At 36.0% G+C, this 23,172-nt stretch overlaps 1 protein-coding gene across 1 annotated transcript in view; it reads right to left on the bottom strand.

Moving 5' to 3' along the window:
- Positions 1–23,172, bottom strand: part of SCP2 (sterol carrier protein 2) — a 121,662-nt gene that overhangs the window by 52,066 nt on the left and 46,424 nt on the right. The window contains exons 7-11 of the mRNA XM_057711073.1: positions 22,410–22,473; positions 21,752–21,838; positions 20,447–20,597; positions 19,177–19,324; positions 9,485–9,592 (exon numbers count right to left, since the gene is read on the bottom strand). Of these exons, the coding sequence (XP_057567056.1) occupies positions 9,485–9,592; positions 19,177–19,324; positions 20,447–20,597; positions 21,752–21,838; positions 22,410–22,473 (558 nt within the window). The remainder of the gene's footprint in view (positions 1–9,484; positions 9,593–19,176; positions 19,325–20,446; positions 20,598–21,751; positions 21,839–22,409; positions 22,474–23,172) is intronic.

The raw sequence follows: 23,172 nt of genomic DNA, 5'->3' as shown, positions 1-23,172 counted from the left end.
ATCACTTTGGAAATCAGTTTGACAGTTTCTTTTTTTTTTTTTTTTTTAATTTGTTTATTTTGGCTGTGCCAGGTCTTAGTTGCAGCATGCAAGCAGGATCTAGTTCCTGACCAGGGATCAAACCTGTGCCTCCTGCATCGGGAGCATGAAGTCTTACTCACTGGACCACCAGGGAAGTCCCCAGTTTGACAGTTTGTTAAAAGTTAAACCTACACCTGGCATATGATCCAATCATTCCACTCCTAGGTATTTACACAAGAGAAAACATAATATGTGTTTATACAAAGATTTACACATGAATGTTCACAGTAGCTTTATTTGCAATAGCCAACTAGAAACTAGAAACCCAAATGTCCATCAACAATAAACATGATATATCCATACAATGGAATACCACTCAGCAATAAAAAGGAATGAACTATTGATACATGCAAACACATGGACAAATTTCAGGCAGACAAAAAGAAAGATAACATACTGTTGGATTCCATACACAAAATTCTAGAAAATGCAAATTAATCTATAGTGACAGAAAACACTGCTTTGGGATGAGGGGTGGAAATCAGTGGGAGGGAGGGATTACAAAGATGTACATATGAAGAAACTTGTGGAGTTGATGGACGTGTTCAATATCATGACTGTGGTGATGGTTTAACAGGTGGATATGGAGGTCAAGCATTAAATTGTACATTTTAAATATGTGCAGCTGATTACATGTTGATTTTACCTCAAAAGAGCTGTTAAAATAAGAAAATAAAATATGGGATATATAGGCACGATATTCCTTCTCTCTCTTCCTTTTACTTGGCAGGAGCAATAAAAGCCAGGGCCTGCTCCTAGCTGTCTCTACCTGGCAATAGGTATCAGGAGTAAACATTCTCTCTTAAACTCCATTTCTCCTGGCACTGAAGACTGTTCATGAGAGTCTAGTGATAAAACTTACCTCCCCTCACATCACAGTGGTAAACATGCAAAATTCTGGGCCATGGGAATGAGGATGGGTGACCTCTAGGACATGGTGAAATAGATGATTTGGTAAAATGCTCTTTAGGCCTTACTGACTTACTGACTTTTTAGAGTCAGTACTGGATTTAGGTCTTGTCAGTCATCATCCTAGAATGTATTCCTTTTGGTGACCCCTTATAGAGTAGAAGAAGAACCAAGCCATAGTTTGAGTATGCTAGGTCCCCTGGCTAAAATTCCAGTTACTCTCATTTCACTTTAACCCAACTCCTTAAAACCTAAGTTTATAATACCTTCAAAGGTACTAAAACACGTAAAAAAAAAGTCACACAATAGAATAATATATGTACCATTAAAAATATCAAGAACTATGTGAATTCAGGAGGAGACATAATTACATCCCTTTGGGATATTACAGCATTTTAGAATTAGGAAGGATCTAAGAGTACATCAAATCTAAGGCTCTAACAGATGGGCAATTCCCCTTAAAACATTCCCATGAAGTTGTTAACTTGTGTTTCTCATGTACAGCCTCTGTGACAGGCAATATATGTTCTCAGGAGGAAACCTATTCCATTTTTGGAAAGCCATATTAAAAAGTTCCTTCCTGAACAAATATTGCACAATTCTACTTATGTGAGGTACTTAGAGTAGTCAAAATCATGTAGACAGATGGTAAGATGATGGTTACCAGGGGTGAGGGGAGAAGAGAATGGGAAGTTATTGTTTAATGGATACAGAGCTTCAGTTTTGCAACATGAAAAGAGTTCTGGGGATGGATGGTGGTTACAGTGACACAACAATGTAGATGTACTTCATACCACTGACCTGTACACTTAAAATGGTTAAGATGGTAAATTTTATGTTGTGTGTATTTTACCACAATTAACAAAATTTCTTTTCTGCATCAGCTCCAAATCTACCTTCTCATGAATTCTTCCCAATGATCCTAATTCTTCTCACACTAAACAAGTTTATCCCCCCACCCCATACCACCCTTAAGATATTAAAGCAGAAATAATTTATTCAACTCTCTTTACACTTACAAAGTCTTGTACCGGGCACTGTTCAGGGTACAGAGACAAATGAAATATGGATCCTGCCCTCACAGGCTCTTAGTCAAACAGAGGAGATTTTTTAAAAGGCCATAAATAATTATAATATGTACTACATGCATAAATGTCAAAAGAGAAGCACTGAAAAAGTATAGCACGAGTTAAGAAAAGGAAAAGATTAATCTATGGAAAGGATCAAGAAATCAGGAAAAGCTTCAGAAGATAGAGAACGCTTGAGGTTGACCTTCAAGACGGGCATTTCCACTGAGGAAAAGTGCACTGAAGTAGCGTGCAGTGGTTAAGAGCCTGAACTCTAAAAATACACTGCCTGGGTCTGAATCCTAGTTTTGCTACTTTCTAGCGTGGTGACTTTGGGCAAGTTACTCTGTGCCTCTAAGTAACTCTTTTACAAAATATAAAAATAGATGTGAGAATTAAATGCATTTGTACATGAAGAATACTTAGAACAGCACTCAGAAATTAGCGCTATATACATGTTGGCTGTTGCTATTATTCAGAAAACAGCAAAGCCAGAGTTTGTAGAGGTGGGAAGGAATTAAACACATCTGAGGAAAGCAAACAGTCCAGTTTAATTTAAATATGCTTCCTCTTTCTATATCTCCTCCCCCAAAACCCAACTAGATATAAATGCTAGTACAGAATTTGACATGTGGTAGGTATTTAGTAAATCGTCACCCCTCTCGTTCTCCTTTTCCTTTCTCCTCTCTTCAGAGTTCTCTTTTGTGCTTTGCTTAAGGCACTCATATTCTGCCTTGGATTCTAATCATTTGTGTTACATTATCTGCCTCTTGTATGCTCCCTTAAGGGCAGTGATTATCTTGTGTACCCTAGCCCTAGTTCCCAAACCTGACTGTGCATGAAAAGCTCTTGGGGGAACTTTACATACATATAAGTTGTTAGGATCAACCACACCTAAGAATTAGAATTTCTAATGGTAGGGCAGGAATAAGTATATTTTTAAAGCTACAGGAGATTCTGAATCAGTCCATCAGTAGACACCATATTTAAATACCAGTTACTTACAGCAACTAATGATAATGTGGGCATACAACAAGCATTTATTGAACTTTCAGAGACTGAAAAATGCAAGATCAGGACAGAAACGAGGTTGAAGCCTCGCTGGAAAGACACTAAACGTCAGGCTGAATTGGTACAAAAGGCCAAACTAAATAACCAACTTTCATCTTCAAAGCAACAGTCCCTTATTAGGAGTTTTATCTCAAAAGCACTTTCATGCCCTTTTAGTAGATCCCAGACACTAAAATGCATTTTCATAAATCAGAGATTGCTAGGAATAAGCTGAAGTCAAATTTCACTTATTCATTTTAAACTAGCGTTCAGTAAGTGTTGAACAATATATGTGCAAGAACTTTAGAAACTAGAATAAAATATGATACTATTATTCGGACACTGATTTGCTTTTTGTCATATCACCATTGCAAAGTAAACCAAAAAACAAAAAAAATTCCTAAGGTTTACTGTGATCTTTCTAATTGGAAAATCCAAAAGGAATTCATGCTTTTAAACTAACAATGAACAAAAGACTATTCAATTCAAATACTTAAATCTCTTTTTCTTCTATTATGAGTACCATTATGGAAGCTAGAAGCTTTTTTTTAACCCAGATCTTAACAAGTTCAAAATCAGAAACCAATATCATGGAAATTTAATTTTAAAGCTAATTCTCCAATGCTGGGTTCCCACCAAAGCAGCAATATCATATAATTAAACGAATACTGTTGGTAGAAGAGAAACTTCTATCTTCCCCACCCCATTGTAACATGTTTTGGAAACACTTATTTGACTGTTTTCTGATTCTCTTAGAATCCTACTGCAGTTTGTTATCCAAGTAACTAGGGCAAAAATATTTAAACAACTCGGAGCTGTCATTCTGATATATTTTCCAGGAGTCTGAATTCTTTCTTGGGCTACAGCTAATGACCATGTGTCAGATTTACTTGAAATATATCCAAATCCTCAGTATGTAGCAAGTAAACATTTACTTTTCAGTAATTGCTCATCTTATTCAGACTACAAATAAAGTCATAAAGATTTATAACTTTTTCCCCCAAAATGCTATACCACCACTACACAGTATCCCTCAAAGACTGCTGATAAGAGGAAAATGTTACCAATAGTGTAGACTCAAATCTTGAAGAGTTTTCAAAGAATACTGCAGAAGGTACGAGTCTCTCTTTGAAGTATTTAAGAATTGGGTAAATTCTACCTCCCTGGGTGTTTTAGGTTGGCTTTTTAGTGCCCAGGGGAAAGAACTGGATGACCTGTCAATATTAGCAAAACTGTTTACATTTGATTTTTAAAAATCTAACATTGACAAGATTGTAGAAAAAGAAGCACTCTCATACACTGTTGTTGGGAATGTGCATTGGTTTAACCTTTTTTGAAGAAAATGGGGTAATATCCATCAATTTTTAAATACAAATATAATATAATCCTTTGACATAGTGAGTCCACTGTTTGAAATTTATCATATGGGTATACTTGCAAAAGTATGCAAAAACACAAGGATGGTTAGTGCAATATTGTTTGTAATAATGAACTTGACATAACCTATATGTCTACCAAGAAGTGAATCACTAAGTAAAATTTTTAGAATACTAGGCAGGCGTTAAAAAGAATAAAGGCTATAAGTGATAATATAGAAAGATTTTTAAGATGTAAGTAAAAAAAGCAGTCTACAATGTATAAATATACACATATACAAACATACATTCAGAAAGACTGTATAAATATACATATACATATGTATTTGTATAAGCACAACAATTTTTGGAAAAATACAAAAGAAATTTTAAAAGGTGTTGACTCTGAGGAATAGAACTAAGAGTAAGGAGGAAGAGAAAACCCTGTTAAATGTTAAGATTTGTCCAGCACAGGGAACTCTACTCAATACTCTGTAATGACCTATATGGGAAAAGAATCTAAGAAAGAGTGGATATATGTATATGTATAACTGATTCATTTTATGTACAGCAGAAACGGACACAATGGTGTAAATCAATTATACTCCATTAAAAATTAATTTTAAAAAAGTTAAAATTTACCATCCAGCTATAATATTATAAATATAACATTAAAAAGCATATGACAACCCTTTGGAGCACTACTTGGCAGTTTCTTATAAAGTTAAACATATGCTGCCCTATGACCCAGTAATTTCACTCTGAGTTATTAACCCAAGAAAAATGAAAAAGGTATGTCCACAAATAACCTTGTACAAAAATGTTTATAGCATCCTTATTCATAATACCCCCAAATAGAAAAGTGCTCAAATGTCCATCAACAGAAGAATGGATAAACAAACTAATATACTGAAACAATAGAATACTATTTAACAATAAAAAAGAATGAACTCTTAATACAAGAAAATTTTTGATAAATCCTACATTCTACTGGGTTAAAGAATCCAGAGACAAAAGAGTACATATACATACTATATTGTTCCATTTATGTAACGTTCGAAGATCAGCAAAACTAATCTATGATGACAGAAGTCAATAAGTCTTAGCTTCGCTGGGGGACCGGGCTGGAGAGTTAGGGAGAGGTGATTGAAGGAAGTGAGGGGATTTACTGCAAATAGACACAGTGGAACTTTCTGGAGCGATGGAAATGTTCTAATGTTTTGTTATGGCTGGTAGCTATATGGATGTACACAACTGTCTAAACCAATCATCCATTTAAAGATTACAATTCAATGGTTTTAGTATATTCACAGATATGTACAACCATCGCCACAATCTATTTCAGAACATATTCATTACCTCAAGAAGAAATCCCAGGGACTTCCTAGGTGGCACAGTGGGTAAGAATTGGCTGCCAATGCAGGGGACACGGGTTCAATCCCTGCCCCAGGAAGATCCCACATGCCACGGAGCAACTAAGCCCGTGCGCCACAACTATTGAGCCTGCGCTCTAGAGCCCGTGAGCCACGACTATTGAGCCCATGTGCCGCAACTACTGAAGCGCATGCACCTAGAGCCCGTGCTCTGCAACGAGAGGCCACTGCAATGAGAAGACAGCGCACCATAATGAAGAGTAGCCCCCGCTCGCCGCAACTAGAGAAAGCCCATGTGCAGCAACGAAGACCCAACACAGCCAATAAAATAAATAAATAAATAAATTTATAAAAAAAAAGAAAGAAATCCCATACTCTGTAGCGCTCTCTCTGGGTCCTAGGCCACTACTAATCTACTTTCTGTTTCTATAGACTTGCCTATTCTGAACATTTTATATAAATGGAATCATGTAATATGAAGTCTTTTATGACTGCCTTCTTCCACTTAGCAAAATGTTTTCAAGGTCCATCTGTGTTGTAGCATGTATCACTACTTCATTTCTTTTATGGCCAAAGAATATACCATTGTATGAATATACCACATTTTGTTTATCCATCTGTCAGTTGATGACAGACATCTGGGTTGTTTCCACCTTTTGGCTACTATGAACAATGCTGCTATAAACAACTGTGTCTTTGTGAGAACCGTGCATTTTATTTTATGATAATTATACCTCAATTTTGAGAAAGAATATGGATATGAAAAATCACATTGTTAAAACAAAGCATTATTTCTGAGTGTTGTAGCAGATGACAGAACAAACATATCTCAGAATAGCCAAGTCAATTATAATGAAAACATATTCTTTCAGAGGAGAAAAAAAGTCACGTGTCAATAAAAACTAACTGAAATGTCACATTCATCTCCTGATGAAACAGAAGTTTTCTGTATGACAGTGAGGAAGCTGTCTGAAAGGAGAATTTAAATCACCATCTCAAATGCAAACTGTTCTTTAAGGCTTCGATGACCATACCACAGAAATATTTATTATCACCCTGACTTCCGTACGTCCCATTAGCAGCAAAATCAACACTGAAGTGTGACCTCGTTCTTTTGAGGGATAAAGGAAAAGAGTTAGCCTATTTACCAAAGACAGAACATAGTATAAAAATAATGTCTGTGTAGAATTGGACACAATATTTACATAGAGAAATTGATGCCTAGACACTGTCATACTAGAAGGAAAATTATTTTCTTTACAAATTAAACAATGTTCTTTTCCTGAAATCATCATAAATTATTTTTCACACTGAGATACAAACAAGTGCTTTATTACTAGCAACAGTTAACTGGATCCATTTTGGCTTCCTTTTGTAAGAATGGTGGGAAGAGAATACTAGCAATTATTGTTTTCCTACTCTGTTTGGGGGACTCATATATTTACTCATTTGATCCGCAGCACAACCCTATTAGGTAGATAGTATATTTTACTCCTATTTCACAGATTTAAATGACTAGGATTAAAAGGCTGAGAAGGGTAAAGAGGCTAAGATCAAAGCCATGACTTCATTCATAAAGAACATATACCTGCAACTGATGTACACTCTCTACATATCCCTTTCCAATCACAGCCACTACTCCTAAAAGTTAACCTGCACTGCTATTTTCTCACTTCTAATTCTCTCCAAATTCTCATGTGCTTCCACGCAAAACATTTCACTAAAATTGCTCCAAGATTGCCAATGACTTGATAGTAGCCAAATCCAAAGGACTCTCTTCACTCTTCTATATTTTTTTAAGAGATTTTTTTTTTAATTTATTTATTTGGCAGCAGAGGGTCTTAGTTGTGGCACATGGGATCTTCGTTGAGGTACACGGGCTTCTCTCTAGTTGTGTCAGGAGGGCTCCAGAGCGTGAGGGCTCTTCATTGCAGTGCACGGGCTCCAGAGCACATGGGCTCTGCTGTGGCATGGAGGGGCTCTCTAGTTGTGGCTTGTGGGCTCTCTAGTTGTGGCTCATCTGCTCAGTAGTTGCAGCACGTGGGCTTAGTTGCCCCATGGCATGTGGGATCTTAGTTCCCTTACCAGGTATCGAACCCACGTCCCCTGCATTGGAAGGTAAATTCTTAATCACTAGACCACCAGGGAAGTCCCATCTTCACTCTTTATCAATCTAACTTCTCTGGCCTGATCACTAACTTTTGAAACACTCTCCTCCCTTGGGTAACTGACCATTTCTTCTTATCATTCTTAAATGTCTCTTTTCCACCTATACCTCTAATTTTTATACTCCTTAGGGTTTTATACTTGATCTCTGTGCTGGATTTGCCAACATGGCATTCCACATAGTATTTCCTCTAATGAAGAAGCTCATTTAACAGCCTAAATAAATGAAATGCAGGAATGGACTCCTGCTTACAGCATGTACTGCGCTTACCATGTATTCTATCACCCTGAAGCAGCTGGTCTGATAGAATAATGTAAAAGCCTTTTGAAGACTCAATAATGGTGCCAGCAACACTTTGCAGGGCTGGGGAAATACCCTCCAAAATATGGAACATGCACTGAATCAATGATGCTGTTTCTCCACAGCCAGGACACAAAAAGTATCAAAGGATAGAAAAGGGAGCAGTTTCTCTCACTATTATCCTGTAATAAATACACTATAAATTCTAACTTCTCTATTTTGGAATTTGTGATAATTTATAAAATTTTACTTAATATATAACACAATATGAAAAAATACAAAACTCACCTGTCTTCATAAAATAAGTCTCAGAATTTTAGTGCTAAGTTATTTCAGAAACCAGTTTGTAGAACTTCTTCATTTTACAATTAAGGAAACTAAGAGTTTAAGTGACTAATTGATAATTAATTAAAAGAGTCACATAGTCAGTCAGCAGTAGATCCATAGTAGAATCCTTATTTCATAACCTTTTTTAAAATTTATTTATTTTTTTGGCTGCATTGGGTCTTCATTGCTGCACGCAGGCTTTCTCTATTTGCGGCGAGCTGGGGCTACTCTTCATTGCAGTGCAAGGGCTTCTCACTGCAGTGGCTTCTCTTGTTGCAGAGCATGGGCTCTAGGCGTGTGGGCTTCAGTAGTTGTGGCACATGGCTCAACAGTTGTGGCTCACAGCTCTAGAGCACAGGCTCAGTAGTCGTGGCGCACAGGCTTAGGTGCTCCGTGGCATGTGGGATCTTCCCAGACCAGGGATCAAAACTGTGTCCACTGCGCCACCAGGGAAGTCCCTTATTTCATAACTTTTAGTCCAGTTCTCTCAAGAGAAAAAAATTTCTATGCAACACCAACCACATATGCAACTATATATAAATAATGTGCTTATTTCAAATGATTCTTATCTAGCAGATCTAGAAACATCTTGTTAAGTTGTACACCTATTTTAAAATAATCAAACTTTTTAAAATCCCTATTGTTGAATTTAGAGTTTCAACTAACTCAAATTCTCATCACTCAATATTATTGAACTATACTAAACGAAAATCGAAAATATTGTGGTTAAATATTTGTTTAGAACACTGGCTACCAAATTCAGAGAATACAATCATTCATTCAAATCAATGATCAAATCATTCACACTTATGCCAAAAACGATTTAAAAACTATGAAATCTGTGTGTATTATTACCTGTAGCTCCAAGTGGGTGTCCCTTTGAAATCAATCCACCACTAGGATTTATGACCCACTTTCCTCCGTAAGTATTATCTCCTCTATCAACCAGTTTCCCACCTTGACCTACAGGAGGAAAAACAATATTCATAAATGTTAAAAATAACATCAGAACAAATGATATGTTTGTTTGTTTTTAACTTACAGACAGCCAAGAATTTCTTGGAGCACACATTTATTGATGGCTCCAACTATCATCAAATTGATATAAGCACTACTAAAAGTGAAGTAATAAATATTGAGTAACAAAGGCTTATATTTTAAGAACATTTCCTGCATGAAACGAAGCTCCTATTAGTTCCTAAGAGAGCTCTCTGCTTCCAAAATTGCCACACATACAACAGAGATTCAGAGAAGCAGAAGAAAAACACTGAAATGGATACAATACTGTAACTAATACTAGGTTTAAAAATTCATAATTTTGCCAAAACATATTCATTTCCGCTTTCAACTGTACTATTACATTCCATATAAATATTCTTATAGTAAACAACGGGTGGGAGAGGGGAGAGGGACAGAAAAAAGAGTGCTTTCATGAAATGTAGGAAAATGACTGAAAATACTATTGAGCATAAATGTAAGCTTAAAAGAAAAAAATTACATCACATGCTTGGCAGCGTCAACATTCCTATCAATTCCCTGGTCATTCTTCCAGGAGGTTAAGAAGTAAATAGAAATGCATGCATTGTATAAGATATTCTTCCAGACGATATTTCTGGTAATGAGAGGTGGACCCTCTAAATAATGATAATAATGGTGGTGGTGGTGCTATTAGAGGCGGCTAATAGCTTTTACCCACTCACTCTGTGTCAGGCCTTGTTCTCATTGTTTTACGTATGTTTACATAGTTTAATCCCACAGCATGTGGGATCTTCCTGGACCAGGGATCAAACCCACGTCCCCTGCATTGGCAGGCAGATTCTTAACCACTGGGCCACGAGGGAAGTCCCAACACTTTTAACTTGATTTTAAATCTAGGTTGTAAATTAAAAACCATCCATTGAGGCATTCTTCTATTTTTTGATGTGTTTCTAACATGTAACCTGATACAAGGCTCTAGTCATAACAGGTATACTATCTGCTATTACTGCTTTCCTATTGTTAAATATTGTTACTGTACCAAGTAATAGCCAACTGAACACAAACCAACCCCAACAAGTGAATAATTTACTGTATGATTTTTTCCATAATATATACAATCCTATGAAGAATCTGAAGATTCCACTGGGGAATTAACATTCCATAAGACCTGCCTTATAAGAAATGCTAAAATAAATTCTTCATAAAAATTTGGATCAGCAAGAAAGAAGAAACAATAACAGAAATAATAAATATCTGGGTAAATATAAAGGATTTTTCCTCTTAAGGTTTTTAAAATATGTGCAACTGTTGAAAACAAAAATTATAACATTGTCTATGGGGTTTTTTAATGTACATAGATGTAATACATATGACAATTTAACATAAAGGTGGGTGTAAGGTAGAAGGGAACTGGTTAATGGACATATATATTTGCAAGGTTTCCACATTTTATGTGAAGTGGTACGATATTAACTCTAAGGAGACCCCTATAGCAGTAGTTCTCAACCCAGAGAAATTTTGTCCCCCAGGGGACATTTGACAATGTCTAGAAACATTTTTGATTATCACAACTGTGGCGGTAGGTACTACTGGCATGTAATGGGCAGAGGGCCAGGAATGCCATTAAACATCCTACAATGTCCAAGCCCCACAACAAAGAATGATCTAGCTCAAATGTCAGTAGTATTGAGGTTAAAAAACCCTGCAATCACTAAAACAAAACAAAACAAAACTAAAAATAAAAAACACAGCCAAAAAGCCAATGCATACTAAAATAATGACACTAAAAATATTCAGATAATCCAAAAGGCAGCAGAGAGAGAAAACAGAGAAACAAAAAACAATGGGACAAATAGAGGAGACAGATAATAAAATGGTCAACCTAAATCCTACTATATATAATACATAATTACATTAAATGTTAATGATCTCTAAATCACACTGCCCAACAGAAATATGATGCAAATCACACATGTACTTTAAAATTTTCTAGTATATATATTATTTAATATATATTTTATAATATTTAGCCCAATATATCCAAAATATTTTCATTTCAAAATAAAAAATTATTAATGAAATACTTTATATTCTATTTTTCATATTAAGTCTTCAAAATCATCACACTTACAGCACACCTCAATTTGGACTAGCCAAATTTCAAGGATTCAATAACCACACAGAGCTAGTGGCTACTGTATTGGACAACACTGTTGAAAGGCAGATATTGAGAAAGTTGATTAAAAAACAATACACTTCCCACTGACTATTTTACAGTTGGTAGTATATATATGTCTGTGCTACTCTCTCGCTTCTTCTCAGTTTCCCCTTCACTCCCCGCCCCCTCCCATACCTCGAGTCCATTCTCTGTATCTGCTTCCTTGTTCTTGTCACTGAGTTCATCAGTACCATTTTTAGTCCAACTTGAGGATGGAAGATGCCTTAGAGGACTGGGGCAGGGAGGGTGGGGGGGACTCGAGGGGGGGGCGTCAAGGAAGGGAGGGAATATGGGGATATGTGTATAAAAACAGTTGATTGAACCTGGTGTACCCCCCCCAAAAAAAAAAAAAAACAAAAAACAAACAAAAAAAAAAAACAAAAAACAAAAAACAAAACAATACACTACTTCCTATAAGAGACACACCTTAAATAGATAAATAAATAAGTAAATAAATAAATAACACAAATAGGTCAAAAGGAAATGTATAGAAAAAGATATATCATGTAAACAGTAAGCATAAGAAGGCTGGCATGGCTACGCTAGTCAGATAAAAGAGACTTCTAGATGAAGAATATAACCAGAGATAAAGCAGAATATTTCATAATGAAAAAAACAAAAAACAAAACACAACTCATCAGGAAGACATAACAACTATAAATAACAGAGGCTCAAAATAAATGAAGCAAAAATTGACAGAACTAAAGAAAGAAACAGTTCTACAATTGTAGGAGATTATAACACCCCTCTCTTAGCAAGTGATAGAGCGAGTCAAATAAATAAGTAGAGACATAGAAGATCTGAAAAATCCTATCACTCATTTTCATTTAATTGACATACATAGAATACTACATCTAACAACCACAGAATTTGCATGATTTTTCAAGTGCATATAATAAGTTCACCAATATCTACTATATGTTGATCCATAAAGTAAATTTCAATGAATTTAAAAGAATCAAAATAAAAAATAGTGTAATTTCTGACTACAACAACATTATAATAGAAAGCAATAACAATAAGATACCTAGGAAAATTCCAAACACCTGGATATTAAACAGTATACCTCTAAATAATTTACAGGTCAAAGACAAAATCAGATATTAAAGAGACATTTTAAAAACTCTGAACTAAATGACAATGAATGTATCAAAATCTGTGGAATGCAGCTAAAATACTGCTTAGAGGAAAACATATAGCTTTATATACTTATATTAGAAAAGGAGAAAGATCTAAAATAAATGATCTAAGGATCTATCATAAGAATATTTTTTAAAAAAAGTAAACACAAGGTAAGTTAAAGGAAGGAAAAAATAAAGAGCAGAGATCAGTGAAATGGAAGGGGAAAAAAGACAGTAACAAAGCCAAAAGCTGAATCTCTGTAAAGCACAACAAAATTGACAAACCTCTAGCTGGAGAGATAAAGAAAAAAAGGAGAAAGAACAAAACCCATCAATATCAGGAATAAAAAAAGATTATCACCATAGATTCTATAGATATTAAAAGGGTAATAAGAAAATACTTTGAACAACTTCAACCAACAAATTTGACTACTTAAATGAAATGGACAATTTTCTTGAAAAATATATCTTACCAAAATTAATAGGCACAGGAAGAAACAAAAATTATAAACAGGCCTATATATATTAACAAATTTTAATTTATTGAAAATATCCCCCCAAAGAAGCTACCTGATTAAGCTACTTGATTAAGCTACTTGATTATACTGGTAATGAAACAGTCAAGTAAGAACTAACACTAATCTTACACAAACTATTTCAGGAAACAGAATGAGTGACCACTGCTCAATTTATTTTATGAGACCAGAATAAAACAAATTGGAAAATATCCTTCATGAATACATAAACAAATATCATTAACAAAAAGCCAGCAAATTGAATCTAACAATATATTAAAAGGTTAAAATAATATGACCAAGTAGGATTAATCCCAGAAATACAAGGTTAGTTTAACATTCAAAAATCAAGGTAATTCACCACATCAACAGAATATAGGACAAAATCCATATGCTCATTTTAATATATGCAGAAGAATTTCTTAAAAATTCAACACCCCTTCATGATAAAAAAATAAATAAATAAATAACTCAGCAAGCTAAAAACAGTAGGGAACTTTCTCAGCATGATAAATGGTATCAACAAAAAACCTATGGCTAACATTATACATAATGGTGAAAGATTAAAGTGCATCCCCCTGAGATCAGGAACAAGATAATGATGTCCACTTTCACCACTTCTATTCAATTAGAGCTCACAGTCATTGCAATAAGGTAAGAAAAAATAAAAAATAAAAAGATCAGAAAGGAGGGAGAGGATCAAGATGGCAGAGTAGGAGGACGTGCGCTCACTCCCTCTTGCAAGAACACCAGAAATACAACTAACTGCTGAACAACCATCAACAGAAAGACACTGGAACTCATCAAAAAAGACACCCCACATCCAGAGACAAAGGAGAAGCCACAATGAGACGGTAAGAGGGGCGCAATCGCATTAAAATCAAATCCCATAAATGCTGGGTGGGTGACTCACAAGCTGGAGAACAGTTACACCACAGAAGTCCACCCACTAAAGTGAGGGTTCTGAGCCCCATGTCAGGCTTCCCAACCTGGGAGTCCAGCAATGGGAGGAGGAATCCCCAGAGAATCAGACTTTGAAAGCGAGTGGGATTTGATTGTAGGACCCCCACAGACTGGGGGAAACAGAGATTCCACTCTTAGAGGGCACACAAAACAGTGTGCTGACCAGGACCCAGGGGGAAGGAGCAGTGACCCCACAGGAGATGGAACCAGACCTACCTGCTGGTGTTGAGGGGTTGCCTATAGAGGTGGGGGACAGCTGTGGTTCACCGAGGAGACAGGGGCACTGGTGGCAGGTGTTCTGGGAAGTGCTCATTGGCATGAGCCCTCTCAGAGTCTGCCATTAGCCCCACCAAAGAGCCTGTAAGCTCCAATGCTAGGTAGCCTCAGGCCAAACGACCAACATGGTGGGAACACAGCCCCACCCATTAGCAGACTAGTAGATTAAAGTTTTACTGAGCTCCATCCACCCAGCCCTACCCACCATCAGTCCCTCCCATCAGGAAGCACCCACGAGCCTCCTAGATAGCTTCCTCCATAAGAGGGCAGACAGCAGGATCAGCAGTATTTCATCTTGTGGAACTGAAAACCACAGCCACAGAAAGACAGAGAAAATGAAAAAGCAGAGGACTTTGTACCAGATGAAGGGACAGGATAAAACCCCAGAAAAACAACTCCAGGAAGAGGAGATAGGCACCCTTCCAGAAAAAGAATTCAGAATAATGATGGTGAAGATGATCCAGGACTTTGAAAAAAAGACTGGATGCAAAGACAGAAAAGTTTACCAAAGACCTAGAAGAAGTAAAGAGCAAACAAACAGAGATATGCAACACAATAACGGAAATGAAAAATACACTAGAAGGAACCAATAGCAGATTCACTGAGGCAGAAGGGCGAATACATGAGCTGGAAGACAGAATGGTGATAATCACTGATACGGAAAAGAATAAAGACAAAAGAATGAAAAGAACTGAAGACAGCCTAAGAGACCTCTGGGACAATGTTAAATGCACCATCATTCACATTATAGCGGTCCCAGAAGGAGAAGAGAGAGAGAAAGGATCCAAGAAAATACTGGAAGAGATTATAGTTGAAAACTTCCCTCACATGGGAAAGGAAATAGCTACCCAAGTCCAGGAAGCGCAGAGAGTTCCAGGCAGGATAAACCCAAGGAGAAACACGCCAAGACATATAGTAATCAAATTGACAAAAATTAAAGACAGAGAAAAGTTATTAAAAGCAACAAGGGAAAAACGACAAATCACATACAAGGCAACTCCCAGAAGGTTAACAGCTGATTTCTCAGCAGAAACTCTGCAAGCCAGAAAGGAGTGGCATGATATATTTCAAGTGATGAAAGGGAAGAAGCTACAACCAAGAATACTCTACCCAGCAAGGATCTCATTCAGATTTGATGGAGACATCAAAAGCTTTACAGACAAGCAACAGCTAAGAGAATTCAGCACCACCAAACCAGCCCTACAACAAATGCTAAAGGAACTTCTCTAAGCAGGAAACATAGGAGAAGAAAAGGACCTACAAAAATAAAAACAAAACAATTAAGAAAATGGTAATAGGAACATACGTATCGATAATTACCTTGAATGTAAATGGACTAAATGCCCCAACCAAAAGACACAGACTGGCTGAATGGATACAAAAACAAGACCCATATATATGCTGTTTACAAGAGACCCACTTCAGACCTAGGGACACATACAGACTGAAAGTGAGGGGATGGAAAAAGATATTCCATGCAAATGGAAATCAAAAGAAAGCTGGAGTAGCAATACTCATATCAGATAAAATAGACTTTAGAATAAACAATGTTACAAGAGACAAGAAAGGACATTACATAAAGATCAAGGGATCCATCCAAGAAAAGGAGATAACAATTATAAATATATATGCGCCCAACATAGGAGCACCTCAATACATAAGGCAAATGCTAACAACTATGAGAGAGGAAATGCAAGGCAGAAACAGAGACACCGATGTAGAGAACAAATATATGAACACCAAGTGGGGAAAGCGGGGAGAGTTGGGGGGGGGATGAATTGGGAGATTGGGATACCAAATTGTACACTCTAAATATATGCTGTTTAGGACTTCCTAGGTGGCACAGTGGGTAAGAATCTGCCTGCCAATGCAGGGCACACAGGTTCGATCCCTGCCCCAGGAAGATACCACATGCCACGGAGCAACTAGGCCCGTGTGCCACAACTGTTGAGCCTGCGCTCTAGAGCCCGTGAGCCTCAACTGTTGAGCCCATGTGCCGCGACTGCTGAAGCCCACGTGCCTAGAGTCTGTGCTCTGCAACAGGAGAGGCCACTGCAATGAGAAGCCCGTGCACCACAAAATGAAGAGTGGCCCCCACTCACTGCAACTAGAGAAAGCCCATGTGCAGCAATGAAGACCCGACACAGCCAATAAAATAAATTTTAAAATAAATAAATAAATAAATAAATGTATTTAATAAATAAATAAATATATGCTGTTTATTGTCTGTTAACTGTAGCTCAATAAAAGTTCTTAACAAACAAAAAACAAAACAAAAACAAAAACAAACAAAAAAGATCAGAAAGGAAAACATAAAACTGTCACTGGCAATGGCATGATTGTTTATAAAGAAAATCACTCATAATCTGCAAAATAACTACTAGAATAAATGAATTTAGCAAAGTCACAGTTTACAAGTTTTTTTAATCAACTGTATTCTTATATACTACCAGCAAACATTGGAAATTGAAGGTTTAAAAAAAATTATGCCCAAACCCATAAAATACCAAGGAATAAATCTAACAAAAGATACCTAAAACCTATGCTGAAAACTACAAACATTCTTATAGAAGTTAAAGGAGAGCTAAATAAATGGAAACATATACACATCTAATGCATTGGAAGATTCGACATTTTTAAGATGACAAGTCTCTCTAAATGAATCCACAGACTCAATGAAATCCCAATGAAAATTCAGCAAGCTTTTTATTTTGTAGAAATTGACAAACTAATTCTAATATGCACATGGAGATGCCAAGGACCTAAAATAGCTAAAATGATTTTTAAAAAGAACAAAGTTGGAGAACTTATTCTATCTGATATAGTATAGTATAGTACAGTGTAGTAGAATAAACACAGTAGCCAAAATTGGTGAAAAGGCAGACATTGTACATCAATGGAACAGAACAGAGAATCCAAAAACGGACCCTCATATATATGGGCAATGTTTTTTTAGTATCTATCTATCTATCTATTTATCTATCTATCTATCTATTGGCTGCATTGGGTCTATTTATCTATCTATTGGCTGCATTGGGCCTATCTATCTATCTATTGGCTGCATTGGGCTTTCGCTGTTGCACGTGGGCTTTCTTTAGTTGTGGCAAGCGGGAACTACCCTTTGTTGCAGTGCACAGGGCTTCTCATTGTGGGGGCTTCTCTTGTTGCGGAGCACAGGCTCTAGGCTCTCGGGCTTCAGTAGTTGTGGTACATGGGCTCAATAGTTGTGGCTTGCAGGCTCTAGAGTGCAGGCTCAGCAGTTGTGGTGCACAGGCTTAGTAGCTCCATGGCGTGTGGGATTTTCCTGGACCAGGGATTGAACCCGTGTCCCCTGCATTGGCAGGCAGATTCTTAACCACTGTACCACCAGGGAAGTCCCTATGGGCAATTTTTGACAAAGGTGCCAACGCAATTCAATGGGGAGAGAAAAGTCTTTCCAGTAAATGGTGCTGAATATGTGTATGAGGAAAAAAAGAGTAATATCAACCTTTACCTTATACCAAACATAGAAATTCACTCAAAATAGATCATATACTTAAATGTAAAATCTAGAACTACAGAACTCCTAGAATAAAAATAGAAGAAAATCTTTACAACCCTGGAGTAGGCAAGTTTCTTGGAATATAAAAAGCCTGAACCATTAAAAAAATTGGTAAGAAAATATGTAATTGATCATCAAAAATTTTTAAATTTGTCCTTCAAAAGACACTATTAATAACACAAAAAAGGCAAGCCACAGACTGGGAGAAAACATTCACAGCCCACATATATCAGACAAATCACTTGTATCCAGAATATACATTTATATGAATTTTATAACACAATAAAGACAAGTAACCCAATAATCAAAGGGCAAAAGATCTGAACAGACACTTCACAAAAGATATATAAATGACCAACAAGCACAAGAAAAGATGCTCAACGTTATTAGTCATCAGGGATATGCAAATTAAAACTAAAATAAAACACCACTATATACCCTTTTGAATGACTGAAATTTTAAAACTGACCACATCAAGTGTTGATGAGAACGTGAAACAACTGAAACCTCACGTACTGCTAGTAGTGAGAAAATGGTACAACCACTTTAAAAACAAAAAGAAAAAAAAATCCTCCAGATCCCACCAATTAGTTTTTCCATTTTCCTTTCTGCAGGTCTTTATTCAAACACATTTTGAAATAGCTGGAATTACATATGTGATTTTTTTTATCCTTTTTTTTTTAACTTAGTGTATTATAAGTACCCCTGATTTACATAAATGGAATTATTTGTATACTCTGTCATTCTCATTTGGTACTGTCCAAGACTACATGTTCTTAAAGTCCAGGATCAAGATAGCTTACATTCACTTTGCACAGTGTGGCAGAGCCAGCATGGAGGGAAAGGCAATTAGTAAATTATTCTGTTTAATGATGAAAGTGAAATGTTCTCAATGAAATGTAGTAAATTAATCTGCATCTCATCAAAGATATTACCTTCTGGACAGAGTCCCAGTGCTTCATAAGTAAGAAGTTCATTGGAAGAAAAGCAATCATGAAGTTCTATTACATCAATATCACTTGGTTTCAGGCCAGATTTCTCATAGCACTTTCTGGCAGCTTCTTTACTCATATCAAAGCCAACCTAAAACCAAAACCATATATAAATAAATAAAGGGCATCAAAACTGGGACTTTATATAAGGATTATAAGAGATTAATATGTATAACCTTAACAGTTGAGAATTGATCATAAATATTGAAATCTCAATTAATTCTATATTACACAGAAAGTCCAAATAAAAGAATACCCAGGAGGAAGAATGGACATACACATTATATTTTGTACTATAAAGAACACAATTTTAAATTAGATATATAAAACGGACTTAAAATTTCTCATGCCATAACCTGTGCTGTTACAAAAACTCTATCAAATCACACTATATAGTTGGGGTAGACAGGTTGAGGAGATTTATCAAGAGATCATTACGATTCAGATACAATGAAAAATATGGGTGAATTTCTATATGAAAATAAACAATTTTTTTTAGAAGACCTATAGGATTCAAACCATTTTCCCAATATTCATGTTCTTAACACCCCTTTGGTCTCAGATAATAACATGTAAACTCAATTCTTTTCCAAGGAATAAAACTGTGATGTAATGGAAAATGTATTACAATCAGAAAACCTGAGTATAAAGTTTCACTTCTGCCACACCCTAGCTTCTGTGATCTTGGGCAACTTACAGAAACATTTTAAAATTAAAAGCATTGTTGTAAAACCATTTTGTAAACTCTAATGTAAACCATATGCTCACTTATATATGTGTACATAAAGCATATTTTTATATGTATATATGTATGTATCTTCAAATATTCAACTAACTCTAGGTCAGAATTCTCAACTTTTTTACTGCCTCAATTTTGTACATAATCTTCAATCAGGATTTTTAAAGTGCTAAGGGTCCAAAAAGTTCCTGAAAACATCCTTGTTTTTCCCTTAACTCTGTACGATGGGAGTTCTGGGCATATTTAGTCAACTCAAAATTTTTTAAAATAGCACACTAGTTAGTTAAAAGTGTATGCATACATTCTCATCAGTTATTTTCCCTTAACAGATTCTTAAGGATGAGTTATAATACTAAATTTTCTAGACTAGTTTTTTTCAAGTAAATAACTTTCAGAGCTGATGACATGATGTCACCTTGAAATTTTTAAAAAGAAATCCCTCAACTGATTAATAAAACAGAATTTCAGACACACCATTTTAATAATGCTTTTTTCTTCGAATGAGCTTGGCATATCAGTCACCATTGCTTGAGCCAAAATTTCCACAGCTTTGGATTTCAGGCCGTACTTCTCTACAAATGCTTCACTTGCCAAAATTGCAGCTGCAGCACCATCTGAAGTAGGACTGAGAGGAGGTAAAAACAGTTATTTACCTGGTTCACCTTGATCCCAGGAGTTCAGACTAGGAGCTCTTTCAATGTGGAAAGACAGGCAGGGTATGCTTGCTGGTCATCGGACTGTCTTTGTATTAATAATATAAAAATTATACATGCTTCGCACCTGAAGACTGAACCTCTATCAATAATTTAAATGCTGTCAGTCACTGCTTGGTCTCTAAGGTTCTTGGTCCAAAAAGTTCTTATTGCAAAGAGTCCCAGATTTGCCTCTGCAGATACATAAGGTATTTTCTGGTGACTTCTGAGGAGTCCATAAGGTTATTCCTGAGCTAATACAATAAAGAGTCTTCTATAGGCCTAACTAGCTCCAACTTTGCTATCTCCCAATTAATCAGTCTTGGAATCCTTTTGGAAACTGGGAATAGGAGATACCAGAAAGTCCATGGTTTGGTTAAGACTCTTGAGATCTCCTCAAAATAGTCCTTTTCCTTAGAGCAGCTGTGAAGGAAGACAGCAAACACAAGAAGACTTCCATGTGTTGAGCTGTACTTTAAACATGGGCAGACCCTCATACTGCAACAGATAAAAACTGACGCCACTTGTTCACTTACACCCCAGACAGTAGCTCCAGGACACAGCCAGGTGATAATTATATACAAGTAGGTGCTACGCAATACTAACTCAGTCTTCCAGGAGACATATTGTCAAGCGATTTTCAAGACAGAGCCACTATCATTATGAGAGCTATGATTTTTTTTCTTGTTTTACCTTTACTCTTAGTTACTATGATCGAGTAAAAATTCCTACAGTAGAAATATACAGCAGAGAAAACAAAATGGTCAAGGGAAAAACCTTTGGACTCCACTAGCCTCCCAAGCCACATTTAAGTGAACAAATACTATTAAAACAGAGTAGGTGGAAGTCATGAGAGAAAGAAGTAAAATATATAATTTTCCAAGAGAAAAGACAGTCTGTCTCTAGACAGGAATAGGAGGTAAGGGTGCTCACTCCAGGGTAAGGACTATACTTGGTAGGAGTTCTATAAAAGCAGATACAGATATACCCAGATACAGAGCCCAAGGTTTACCCAAGGGGTGGAGGGGCTGGGATGGTTGTCAAGAGACAGTACCTTCTATTAAATATTAAAATGTGTTTTTCTTACCAACATTGTAAGACAGTCAAAAAATCAAAAATTTTTCGAGATGTCATCACTTCATCTAAACTGTACTCCTGTTGGAACTGGGAATACCTAAATATAAAATAAGCAGTTAGAGAATGTGAGGTAACAATTATAATTTTTGTTGAACATGTTCTGGTTCAGAAGTTAGAGAGAATAATATGTAAATACTCTTCACAAGCGAAAGATAGGCTTTCATGAACCATTTCAATCTTTAATAAATAAGTCATTCGAATTGAGTTTTAAAAATTCCTAACTCCAAAATATCATGTTGTATAATAAAAATTTTGTCTAATTTTTGTCCTAGGGTTCTAGCATGGGCCTGGTTATTTCCAATTAAAATTTTTATAATAAATTTCATTTACTAGGCTGACAACCTATGACCAATTACATCTTTTAACACCAGCCGTTCACATTCTTTCTTAAAAGAGCCACTAAGATTAAATGGCATTCTAAATATAAATAGACCAAAACCTAAACTGAAAAGTAGCCAAAAGTCTACTTGGGCACAAACCTTTCATAAGAAAAAAAACTTTCTACTTAACATCTTTGAGGTCTTGCACCTGCTTTTCAAGTATAAAGTTGCATATTACATAGCAGGATAACCCAGTTTCTCACTATTTCACATCTCTGAAATACTTACGGGTTATTAACTGAGTGTTTATGATTTTTCCATCCAATTTTTGCAAAGTGTTCAAGTTTTGTTCCTGTGGGGAAACCAAACTTCTATTAGTGGGTTAACGCTTTCCTGCTGCTTATTAACAAATGTTGCAGTGGTGCTCTGTATCCTCCTAAATATTTCCAAATTTTCCCATGCATAGATATCAGTATTAAAAACTTCAACACGGATCCCACATATAAACCATTTCTTTATAATTAAACTTGGGTATATTTAATAAATTGAACCAACAAATTAGCATATAATATGAAAATAGTTCAAACTGGCCTATTCTACCTAGTACAACTAGCATCTAATTTCAAAAACCAGAAAATATAGCCTAGGACCACAGTGCTTATAAGGCAGGAAAGCACTGCCAGCAATTCTTCAAGAAGTCTGCCAAAACATCCCAACGCCCCTGGACGAAGTGAATTTTACAATTCACACCTTCCAGAGCCTGAACTTCTTCTTCCTTATGATAAGGCAGAAGGGTCTTTATAAGAGTTACAGTCTAATGAGAAAAGTGTATGCTTTTTAAATTCTTTAACAAAAAGTTTAAAGAGTAGTGTCGGAAAATAAAAGCAAGCACATTAATGAAGTAAAATTTGCAAAAATTTCGTTTTCTGTTTTTAGGAAGACAAAACAGAATAAAATAGGTTTTGAATCCTTCTTTGGAACTAGAAAGACCAAGAAAGGAAAAAGTCCACTGACTGGAGCTGATACTATTATGTTAATAGACAGCATAAGA

The sequence above is a fragment of the Hippopotamus amphibius genome, chromosome 1 (assembly GCF_030028045.1).
Source record: "Hippopotamus amphibius kiboko isolate mHipAmp2 chromosome 1, mHipAmp2.hap2, whole genome shotgun sequence".
NCBI lineage: Eukaryota > Metazoa > Chordata > Mammalia > Artiodactyla > Hippopotamidae > Hippopotamus > Hippopotamus amphibius.
The sequence above is the reverse complement of the archived record's forward strand: the minus strand, read 5'-3'. Positions and strand labels throughout refer to the sequence as shown.